At 39.0% G+C, this 12,434-nt stretch overlaps 1 protein-coding gene and 1 pseudogene across 5 annotated transcripts in view; both read left to right on the top strand.

Moving 5' to 3' along the window:
• Positions 1-12,434, top strand: part of RXFP1 (relaxin family peptide receptor 1) — a 124,988-nt gene that overhangs the window by 85,975 nt on the left and 26,579 nt on the right. For 4 of the 5 annotated variants that reach the window (XM_070474929.1, XM_070474930.1, XM_070474927.1 and 1 more), the window contains one exon: positions 12,349-12,420. The exons of the other annotated variant lie outside the window; for it this stretch is intronic. In XM_070474929.1, coding sequence (XP_070331030.1) covers positions 12,349-12,420 — 72 coding nt within the window. The remainder of the gene's footprint in view (positions 1-12,348; positions 12,421-12,434) is intronic. 5 annotated transcript variants of the gene reach the window in all.
• On the top strand, positions 4,069-7,523 carry LOC110142433 (ribosomal oxygenase 2 pseudogene; annotated as a pseudogene).

Here is a 12,434-nt window from a genome sequence, read left to right as displayed (position 1 = left end):
TCTTGACCTACATATAGATTTCTCATGAGGCAGGTCAAGTAGTCTGGTATTCCCATCTCTTGAAGAATTTTCCACAGTTTATTGTGATCCACACAGTCAAAGGCTTTAGCATAGTCAATGAAACAGAAGTAGATGCTTTTTCTGGAATTCTCTTGCTTTTTCTATGATCCAGTGGACATTGGCAATTTGATCTCTGGTTCCTTTGCCTTTTCTAAATCCAGCTTGAACATCTGGAAGTTCTCGGTTCACATATATTGAAGCCTAGCTGGGAGAATTAAGCATTACTTTCCTAGCGTGTGTGATGATTGCAACTGTGTGGTAGTTTGAACATTCTTTGGCATTGCCTTTCTTTGGGATTGAATGAAAACTGACCTTTTCCAGTCCTGTGGCCACTGCTGAGTTTAGTTTGAACATTCTTTGGCATTGCCTTTCTTTGGGATTGAATGAAAACTGACCTTTTCCAGTCCTGTGGCCACTGCTGAGTTTTCCAAATTTGCTGGCATATTGAGTGCAGCATTTTCACAGCAACATCTTTTAGGATTTCCATCACCTTCACTAGCTTTGTTCGTAGCAATCCTTCCTAAGGCCCGCTTAACTTTGCATTCCAGGATATCTGGCTCTAGGTGAGTGATCACTGCATCGTGGTTATCTGGATTGTGAAGATCTTTTTTTGTACAGTTCTTCTGTGTATTCTTGCCACCTCTTCTTAATATCTTCTGCTTCTGTTAGGTCCATACCACTTCTGTCCTTTATTGTGCCCATCTTTGCATGAAATGTTCCCTTGGCATCCCTAATTTTCTCAAAGAGATCTCTGGTCTTTCCCATTCTATTGTTTTCCTCTATTTCTTTCACTGATCATATAGGAAGGCTTTCTTATCTCTCCTTGCTATTCTTTGGAACTCTGCATTCAAATGGGTATATCTTTCCTTTTCTCCTTTGCCTTTCACTTCTGGTCTTTTCTGAACTATTTGTAAAGCCTCCTCTGACAACCATTTTGCCTTTTTGCATTTCTTCTTCTTGGGATGGTTTTGATTACTGCCTCCTGTACAATGTTACAAACCTCAATCCATAGTTCTTAAGGCACTCTGTCTATCAGATCTAATTGCTTGAATCTATTTGTCACTTCTACTGTATAATCATAAGGGATTTGATTTAGGTCATACCTGAATGTCTAGTGGTTTTCCCTACTTTCTTCAATTTAAGTCTGAATTTGGTAGTAAGAAGTTCATAATCTGAGCCACAGTCATCTCCTGGTCTTGTTTTTGCTAACTGTATAGAACTTTTACATCTTCAATTGCAAAGAATATAATCAATCTCATTTCAGTATTAACCATCTGGTGATGTCCATGTGTAGAGTCTTCTCTTGTGTTGTTGGAAGAGGATGTTTGCTGTGACCAGTGCATTCTGGCAAAACTCTGTTAGCCTTTGCCCTGCTTAATTTTCTACTCAAAGGCCAAGTTTGCCTGTTACTCTAGGTATCTCTTGACTTCCTACTTTTGCATTCAAGTCCCCTACGAGCAAAAGGACATCTTTTTTTGGTGTTAGTTCTAGAAGGTCTTGTGGGTCTTCACAGAACTATTCAGCTTCTTTGGCATTAGTGGCTGGGGCATAGACTTAGATTTTGTGATACTGAATGGAAACTCTTACTAAAATAAAATATCTCCAAAAAAACAAAATACTTTGGAGGCAGGAAAAAGATAGAAGGGATGTTGTGACATTGTATAACATCATTCTTTTCTTTGTCAATCTATTCACCCATTAATTTGGTATAGAAAGACTAAGTGAATTTAGTTTCATCGTTTCATTTCTAAATTCTGTGTAACAAGAATATGATATTTAGAATTTATTTTTGAAGCCTTATCACACAGAATATGTTCCATGGAACTTTTCACACAGTAGCTTTGCTGGTGGTACTTAGCATCTGTCCACCTACGCAAATTTCAATTATCCAATAAATGTGGCTAAGAGACAGGTAAAAAATGAAGAAGTAAATCCAAAATATCTCTTAAAAATTTGACACATAAATTGCATATACTCATACGATGATAAAACTTTCCTTTGCTTTTAAAAAGGTAGGAAAATGTACATTTCAGATAAAAATAAAATGATTAGGATTTACTACTAAACAGACTTTTGAAACTTCTTTATAAAGTTTTAATCGTTATAAAAATTATAATCTTTAAATTTTAGCTATCCAAACAACTCACTCTACATGTATTCCTGATAGTGAATACTATCCCAATTTTAATGCTAGTAATAACTTTTGCTTTATAAGTATTCATTTTTAATTATAAGGTCTTTACCTTGCACATGAACTTTCATTTAGCAAAGTATAAACTAGAAAATCTGTTAGCAAACATTTGTCTAATTATGGTTAAGTAGAAAAATATAACTAAAATAAAAAGAGACATGACAACCTAGGAGAATATACCTGCAAGATATACGACAGACAACAGACTAAAACCTTTAATATGTGCATGCATACTCAGTAGCTCAGTCATGTCCGACTCTTTGCAACCTCATGGACTATAGCTCACAAGGCTCCTCTGTCCATGAGATTTCCCAGGCAAGACTACTGGAGTGGGTTACCATCATCTACTCCAGGGGATCTTCTTGACCCAGGGATAGAACCTGCGTCTCCTGCATCTCCTACATTGACAAGTGGATTCTTTACCAATGTGCCACCCAGGGTTGGCCAAACCCAATGGCTCTTTCAAATCAATAAAAAAATAAAAACCTATAAACACCACAATAAAAGATGTGAAATTCAAAAAGGAAGAATTGTAAGTAGTAAATAAGCATATGAACAGATGGGCAATCGCCAGAGTTGAGCTGATGATCCCAAGAGTAAAGTAAACTTTCATTTGGGGATGAGACTAAGCAAATTTATATATAGGGAGAAGAAGCTAATATTAAGAATTTGAAAATATAGAAACCAGTGAGGATGTGTTATGGAGCAAGGTCCTGGAAGCCATGCAAAGGATAAACAATTAAGATGTAATATACACATACAGGTATAGTAAAGAAGAATGCACCCACCCTGCTTCCATCAACACGGTGCAATTTCAAGATCGTAATATGAAATATAAAGAAAATTACATAGTATTTTTATATATTATATATTGTAATACATAAAATATATAAAGTATAATATAAATAAAATAGATATTATAGATAAATAGAATATATCATACATATTTGTTATACATAATATAAATATATTTATAAAGAAAATAGTATATATTACAATTCCATTCCAACAATGCTGTGCTGAAGGTATAAACAACCCCAAGACAATATTGCTCCCTCTCTACCAATGAGAAAGATCTTTACAATCTACACAATCTACACAACCACAATTTTCTCAAGCTCATCAGAGAGTTACAGTTATAAGGCAAGCAAGTAAACTGAATTCTAAGGCATGACCAGGAGAGATAGGACATCTACAGTATTTCGCCTTTAGCAGAGCACAGGGTGAAGAGTTGATGGCCATAAAGCAGGTACAAAGAAAACTGCTAAAATTGTAATAAGCCTGTAAAGGTTAAGTGTGGGATAGTGTAACCCTTTGGAATAGCTGTGAACCCCAGACTCAAGGGAGTGAGCTAATCCTAACAGGCTCTTTTCCTCTGGACTTCACCAACTCACAGCAAAGCTAGGGGTGATTAAAAAAACTAGACCGTCTTCACTGGTGGCCCACAGGCACAAACCCCTCCTTCTTCCTGAGACGCTTCCCTCTTAGGAAGCAGAATCTTTATGATCCCACTGTGTGAGTGTGCTCAGTCATGTCCATCTCTGCGACCCCATGGACTGTAGCCCACCAGGCTCCTCTCTTCATGGAATTTCCCAGGCAAGAATACTGGAGTGAGTTGCCATTTCTTCCTCCAGGGGATTTTTCAAACCCGCAGTTCTTGCACCTTCTGCATTGGCAGGCAAGTTCTTTACCACTGAGCCACCTGGGAACCCAAAAGGGTGGTAGAAGCCAAAGCCTCTACTTCAGCAACATGAGCAGATAAGGCTCTCCAGCCCGGGATCCTGTCCTGTTACAAAGTGGGCTGGAGCTTCTGGGTCATGATTGACAGCAATGCTGAGAAAGCCCAGTCCTCAAAAAGAGTGAGAAGAACAATCTTTGTCACATTATAAAGCAATCAACAGATCCAGACCTAGAGATAACTCAGATGTTATAGCTACCAAACAAAGAAATTAAAATACTCTTAATTGGGACCTCCCCAGCAGTACCGTGGTTGGGACTTCCCCTTTCAATGCAAGGGGTGCAGATTTGATTCCTGGTTGGGGAGCTTAGATCCAACATGCCTCATAGCCCAAAAAAAACAAAACATAAAGCAGAAGCAGTGTTGTGATAAATTCCACAAAGACTTTAAAAATGGTCCATATCAAAAAATATTTCTTAAAAAACTTATGATTAATCAGTTAATTGATTTATTGGAAAAAGTAGGCAACATACATGCACATGTGGAAAATGTCTGCAAAAAAGATGGAAGCTTTAAAGAGAATCAGAGAATTACTTCAACAGGCTTAGCAGCAGGCTGAACACAGCTGAGCAAAGAATCAATCACCTTGAAGACAGATCAATAGAAAGCTTTCATTTGAATTAAAAAGAAAAAAAAAACATGAAATACAGAGCCAAGAATCCAAAAGTTGCAGGATAATATAAAATTGCCTAAAACTGCATTAAAGGGTCACAAAAAAAGAAGAGAGGAAAAACAAGATGTCATCAAACAAAACTTGGGTCTGTTCTCCAGACGTATAGCAAGGTCAATCTACTGACACCAGAAGTGGTCAAGGAAAGGACAGAATTTATTGCAGGTATCAAGCAAGGAGAACAGACAGTTCACACTCAAAAGACCCAAATTCCCTGATGACTTTCAAGGAAGGGTTTTTAAAGGCAAGGTGAGGGATAATATTGCAGGGTGCATGATCAACTGAGGTTCAATTCTCTGACTGGTTGATGGTGAGGTAGCAAGGTGGTGTTTCAGGAATCTCAATCATCAACTTTCTGGTTCCTGTCAGTCTAGGAACTACATGCTGGTGGTCAGCAGTTAACTTCCTCCACCTGATGGGGGTGACTATCTGCAAAACAACTCAAGGACAAGGTTCAGGATGTTATCTACAGCCCTGGAGGAAGAACTTAATGTCCTTGACTTTGTTTTATGGCTAACGGTCTTGCTTGACTGTTTTCCTTTGTTTCTGCATTTTCTCACTTCTCTGATTAAATTCATTCCTTGGATTTTGAGAAAGAGGATAAAACTTTTCTAGAAACAAGAGGCAAGTCAGGAGACACAGGGTCCTGCTCAATTTTAAAGAAATATCTAAAAAGATAATGACCAAGAATTTTCTAAAATAACAGAATGAACCCAAAAAATCTAAGAATCTCAGAGGAAAAAACAAACAGCAGTAGAAAGGAAAAAACTTGATAAATGATAATCAAGCTGCTGAAAACCAAAGATAAAGGAAAAGAGCTTGTGGCAACCAGAGAAAAAAGAGATATTATAACACAATACTGCTAAATGAAGATAAGAAATGCAGCAGTAATTTTTTAAAAAGCTGGAGGGGCTGTGTTAACCCTGGAGAAAAAGAGCCTTTTGAACAAAGACTATCACCAGGGATAAAGAGAGGCATCACATAATGACAAAGGGCTCAATTCAGGAAGAAGACGCAATAACTTCAAAGAGAAGGCAGTTTCAAAATGAATAAAGCAAAACCATAAAACTGCTAAGAAAAATAGCTAGGTGTCAAAAGATGTCATTTAAAACTAAGAAATCTACCAGTATGTGGATATTTGATATTCCTAAGATGAACATTCATAAATAGCATATAATTGATCAAAATCCTATGGTGAGAGACAGAAGGAAAGACAGGAAGACAATATATACTAATTTCATCATTTCTAATAATAGGAATTGCTAAATACTAGTGTTACTCTCTAAAAAGAAGAAGATAGAGTGTATTGGATAAAGTTATAAAGGTAACCAGTAGAATATACAAAGTTTTTAAATATTAGAAGAAATAAAAATTTTAAGCCGTTTGTTCAAAGATTTTTTTAACCTACAAAAACAGTATTAGGGAGGCTGCCCTCAACAGGGCTTAAGTCTGGTTTGCATTTCCTCACTGCCTTGTCTGGAGGAAAGAGAAGCCTCAGGGGATGGGAAGGAAAAGGGGACTGTTCCTAAGCAAGTGAAGGTGGAGGCAGCCAGTGGGCCTTCCCCTTTCAACTCTGACAGCCCCTGTGGCCTCTTTGAAAGTTTAATCTCGCCCATCAAATCCGAGACTTTTTTCCGAGGAATTCCGGGAGCAGAAGCCCCTTCTCATCCAGAGAGATGACCTTGAACTTCCTGTTAACGCTCTCAGATCTGAAGAGTCTGTGCAGCCAGGGTATGTACTATGGAAGATTCGAAAATGTCTGCAAGTGTGTCCGTGGGAAGAAGACGGTTTTAAATCAAGAGGGCAAAGTGCACTTTCTTCAGCTGAGAAAAGATATTGATCAGAAAGGTGCAACAGTTCCATTTCACTAGCCTCGGAGAATTAAGGATGAGCTCTAGAAGGTCCAGCAGAAGCTGGAGTGCTATTTCGGCTCCAATGTGTACATAACCCCCCGCGGGAGGTCCGGGCCTGCAGCCCCAGTACGGTGACGTCGAGGTTTTCATCCTCGGCTGGAGGGAAAGAAACACCAGCGCTTGTACCGACTCACGGTGCCCGCCGCAGGCGCGGGAGTGAAGCGCGGAGGGCGAGGACAGGAGTTCAGGCTGAAGCCGGCAGAGGGACCATCCAGCAAGCGGACACGCCCGAGGGGCTGGCCCAGTCCACGCACGTGACCATCCCCACCTCCGGAGCAGTTCGTGGGGAGATTTCCTTTTGGACACCATTTCGGGACTCGTGTTTGGGGCTTTGATACCACAAAGGCAGACGGGCATCCGCCGGCGGCTGCTCCAGCAGGTGGAAATCACAGCTGTTGCAACAAAAAGATAAGGTGGCTTTCTGAGGATGCTTGAGACCAGCTAGAGGGCATCAAAGAACCGCCTTCAGCAGACATGAGGAAGGATGTTGCATGAATGGATTCTCTCCTTACTATATGGGAGGTGGAGCAGAGCCTTTCAACACCACGTGGACAGTTACCAAGGTTGGACAACACAGTGAGACTGCAGTTTAGAGGCCACGTTGTCCTCACCGTAGGACCCGATCAAGATTCATCTGGTGAAACTGGAGAAAAGATGGTTTACTCTATCATTCCTGAAAGAACAGGTGAGAGGCACACATGATGGGAAATGAGGAAACAGAGTCTCAGGGACTTCGCTTTCCTTTATCGCATATGGATGCATTGAAGCAAATTTGGAACAGTTCAGCCAGTTCTGTCAAGGGTAGCTTACTACAGATGAGGAAAAGCAAAAGCTCCTATTATCCTTCTGCACAGAATGTCAAATCCAGGCAGTCTCGTCCTTTCACTGCTTTTTAATATTAATATGTATATATAAAATAGTAGACACTTGATTCTGCCAAGATTTGTGTACTAAGAAGCCCCTGCTGCTTTGAGCCAAGGACACAATGAATGTAACTTTTCTAACCTGTGTATCTAATAAGATGAGATGTAGCTTTTACAGGTATCAGTTGGCCATATGTACTAACAGGTACATGAAAGAACAGCAAATTACTAAATGTCCCAGAAGGTGACAAAAACCATACTTCAACAAGTTTATTTAATCCAGTGTGGTAGAAAACACACAGCTCCAATAATTGTATTATTTAAATTAAATATATATATATAATATTTTTAAATCTCAGGCAAAGGTCAAATATATTAGCCTTGTCAATGAACATAAGTGGCCTAAAATAACCTATTAAAAAGAAAAAAAGATTTTCAAGTTGTCTCGCGAAACAAAACCTAACTCAACACTATTTACAAAAAAAAGGCAACTGTAACTAAGTGATTAAGAAAGATTAAAAATAAAAGACTGCTCCAAAGTATGCCATGTAAATGCAAACCAAAAAAAAATAAACAGACATTTTTTTTTCTAAATAGTAGAATTCTGGCCAATTTGGATTAAGCAGTACAAAGAAGGACATACAAATGCTATAGTGTGGGACTTCCCTGATGGTCCAGTGGTTAAGAATCTCAATTCAGGGGACTCGGGTTTGGTCCCTGATCAGGGAACTAAGATCCCACATGCTGTGGAACAACTAAGCCTGCACATCACAGCTGGAGAGTCTGTGCACTGCAAGGAAAGATCTCGTATGATGCAATGAAGATCCCACATGCCACAACTAAGATCCTACACAGCCAAAGAAATAAATAACTATTTTTAAAATAATAAAAAATAAATGCAATTTCCAATATAAAATATTATATTAGGAGTATATATGTGCCGAATAGATACATCTAACCACCAAAACAAAAGAAAAATAAACATATATAATTGGTAAGAGATAAGAATCAGTCTCTTCTGTTCCATGAAAGATCAAGTAAAACCAAAAAAAACGATAGGCAGAACTAAATAACATTATTAATGAGTTAACTTTCAACAACAGAACTGATTTGTTTGGGGTGGCAGTGTACCCAGCTGAAATATTACTTTCCCAGGCTTCCCTGCTCCAGACAGAATCACATGACTAGGCTCTAACTAATGAGGAGAAAGAAATATCAGGTGGAACTTCTGGAAAATCCCCTTATAGAGAACTGGGCAGACCCTTCCTTTCTTTTCTTATCCAGAAAAGATGGATATGATGGCTTGAGCTTTAGAATCTTCTTGGACTACAAAGACAAGGGCATATGAACGATAAATATGAAAGATCTTGGGTTTCTAACAACTAGGTAAAATTACCAGTCTAGCCTTGGACTACATAACCTTAGATTTTTTTAAAAAAATCCTTGTGATATTATGCTATCATAGTTGGTTCTCTGTTCTATGTGCATGCCTGCGAGAGTGCTTGTTCAAGATCACCAGCCCAGGTTGGGTACATGAGACAAGTGCTCGGGCCTGGTGCACTGGGAAGACCCAGAGGGATCGGGTGGAGAGGGAGGTGGGAGGGGGGACTGGGATGGGGAATACATGTAAATCCATGGCTAATTCATTTCAATGTATGACAAAAACTACTGTAATGATGTAAAGTAATTAGCCTCCTACTAATAAATGGAAAAAAAATTAAAAAAAAAAAAAAGAGAGTGCTTGTTCAGTCACTAAGTTGTATCCAACTCTTTGTAACATCATGGTCTCCTCTGTCCATAGGATTTTCCAGGCAAAAAAACTGCTTGGGAAGGGTTGCCATTTCCTTCTCCAGGGGATCTTCCCAACCCAGGGAATCTAACCCGCATCTCCTGTGTCTCCTCCATTGGCAGGCAGGTTCTTTACCACTGAGCCACCTGGGAAGCCCTCTGTTCTATGTAGCTGCACTTAATCCTAATAGATATAAACTTGAAAGTGAAAAAAGGCTGAAAAACAGTCACCAAAATTGACCATATATTTTAGGACATGTTCAGTTGCTCAGTCATGTCCAACTCTTTGTGACCCTGTGGACTGCAGCAGGCTAGGCTCCCCTTTCCTTCACTATCTCCTGGAGTTTGCAAATTCACAAACCAAACTCAGAAAACATAGGATTAGCCTGAATCAAGAGGAGGGTCATTACACACTGGGTGTAGGAGACCAGGTGCCCACACAGGTAGATTACAGATGTCGGGCAGGTGCCCACACAGGTAGATTACAGATGTCGGGCAGGTGCCCACACAGGTAGATTACAGATGTCGGGCAGGTGCCCACACAGGTAGATTACAGATGTCGGGCAGGTGCCCACACAGGTAGATTACAGATGTCGGGCAGGTGCCCACACAGGTAGATTACAGATGTCGGGCAGGTGCCCTCACAGGTGGATTACAGATGTCGGCCAGAAAGGCAAAGGCTTTTCCTGCCTTCATTGCCTAGATTTTCTCTGTGAAAGAGCCAGAAGTGTTTAAAAGGCAGGGAAGGAAGAAGATAGAGGAGATTTGCATGTTTACTATGCCACTAGGGGATGAGAGAGGGAGCTGAGCAGGGAAGATTATTTTTGTTTTCTGTTATTGTACTTCAGGTCCAAGAACCAAATTTTCATTTTCAACCAGTCCTGCTATATATAAAGGAAAAAATAAAGTGGTTAGATTCAGAGGCTCATTAAGTTGGAAAAGTGATCCAGGAATTAAGCAAGCAAAACACCTCCTTGAGTCACTTAGAGCGTGTGGCCCTGGCACAAGCAGCAGATTTGTATACCTGATCCCTGAATATCAAGAACTAGTACCTCTAATTTTAGGAAGAAAGCCAAAGCAAGTTCACAAATAAAGATTGAAATAAACTCAACATTGAATACAACAATTTAATCAAAATTCCCTAGTTTATACCTCTTCTGACTTTTACAAATTAGTAAATTAATATGAATGTTAAATGAAATATTTTTGCTACTTTAATAGAAAAAAAGTTACAAGTGTAGCTAACAAGAAAAGAACATCAACTCTCCTAAAGATATTTTGTGAGGTTCAAGAGAGAGTCACCCCCTTGGTGGTAGATACATGGTAACAGCAACAAAAACAGGAAAAAGAAATGAACAGTTTTTGTCACTGACAGCCTATGTAATGGAAGGCCGAAAGCCTTGGCCAAACCTAATGACCCAATATATGTGTTTCATTTCCAACTTAATAAAATAATAGAAGTTTGTCTTCAAAAGGGTAAACTAGGATCAAAATTTAAGATTTTAATACAATATTCCATATAATACAGAAATCCTGTCTATAGAATTCTTATGGTATGTTATGGTATATGCCCTTGCTAAATCACTATAGTAATAAAAAGCTTAGTCTCTGTACACCATGGGCTGTGAGCTTAAATTTGAAATGCTTTGTGTCCTTCAACCAGTAAATCTGATTTTGCAATATAATGCCAAAAAGAAAAACCCTATGCCTGACTTCAAATATATCTCTCTGACTTGCTCTTCTCTGTGATAAATACATGCTTTCGTCCCATTAACTTGATTTCTAGAACCCTTACATGCTGGCCTTCTAGGTTTTTCAGATAGACTTTGATTTGTCTGCATCTATTTTTATTGCAGTGTCAAAATAAAACTGACTATCCCAGATACAGCCTTGCCAGCAAAATAAAGGCACATCTATCAATGCTCATGATTTTAGTGTCTGTGTCACACTTCAGCTCATGCATTTTAGTCCAAATTGTTCCTGAATGCCTCTACATGGTATGGTGACCAGTCAGCAAAGTGTTGGGGTAAAATGAATAGATTTAAGAGCCAGCATCTATTTCTGAAAGTGTATTCCTGAGCTCAGCTTACTTTGTTCCACAAACTTCCACCATAAGCCTAATGATAAATAAAAGACAATAGAAGAATACCTTCATGATAACTCTAGCAGAGATAATAAAACATCAACTATTTGACCAGTTTTGATGTTCAGAGCAGACTCCTGTTGGTGACCTAGCATCACACAGCAAGGGAGCTCAAATCAGGTCTGCACACAGCATCCTGAATTGGGAGTGGACAGGCAAAGGCAGTTGTGGGTTTCCCTCTGCACTGGCCTATGTGGCCATACACTAAAACAAGAAAGGGTGTTCTCAGTGGTAAAACTATTGAGAAGTTTTCCTGGGGAATGTTTAGGCAAAGGAAGTAGAGGTTAAACTTTATTTTGGCAGTGGCAACGTCTGCAACAATAGTAGGATCTTCTGAGCAAATAGAAGCACACCACTTAGAGAAACGTCATGGGGACCTCTGGACAGATGTTTAACATGGATCACTCTTTGGTATCTGTTTATATAGTTGGTGGGGCTTCCCTGCTGGCTCAGTGGTAAAGAATCTGCCTGCAATTCAGGAGCCTCAGAAGACACAGATTTGATCCCTGGGTTAGGAAGATCCCCTGGAGAAGGGCATGGCAACCCACACCAGTATTGTTGCCTGGAGAATCCTATGAACAGAGGAGCCTGACAGAACACGGTCCATAGGGTTGCAAAGAGTCAGACATGCCTGAAGCAACTTAGCTTGCATGCTAAGTTGTGATATTTACCGCAACATAAGTATTTCATGTTATTTTTTCATTCTCTTCACATTAGTTAGGATAGCATATGTATCCATATGAATACCTGATACAGATGCCACTCAAAGCATTTTTACTATTAACACAGAAAAAAAGAAACATTATATATAAATATATCATTTCAGCTATTAGGTAAGTGGCTACACTTACATTATATGAGAATTTATATGAAATAAACAGTATGTGGGGGGAAAGATATTTTATGAGAAAACAATTCTTCACCAATTTATTGCTGTTTGTGATTAAAATTTAGCTTTGTCATTTTTATTTTTATATTTCAGGGATTTTGAAGGCAACCATATCCATAATTTAAGAAATTTGACTTTTATTTCCTGCAGTAATTTAACTGTTTTGTAAGTAATGTTTT

The sequence above is a fragment of the Odocoileus virginianus genome, chromosome 12, assembly GCF_023699985.2.
Source record: "Odocoileus virginianus isolate 20LAN1187 ecotype Illinois chromosome 12, Ovbor_1.2, whole genome shotgun sequence".
Taxonomy (NCBI): domain Eukaryota; kingdom Metazoa; phylum Chordata; class Mammalia; order Artiodactyla; family Cervidae; genus Odocoileus; species Odocoileus virginianus.
This window is presented reverse-complemented; position numbering and strand designations above follow the sequence as displayed.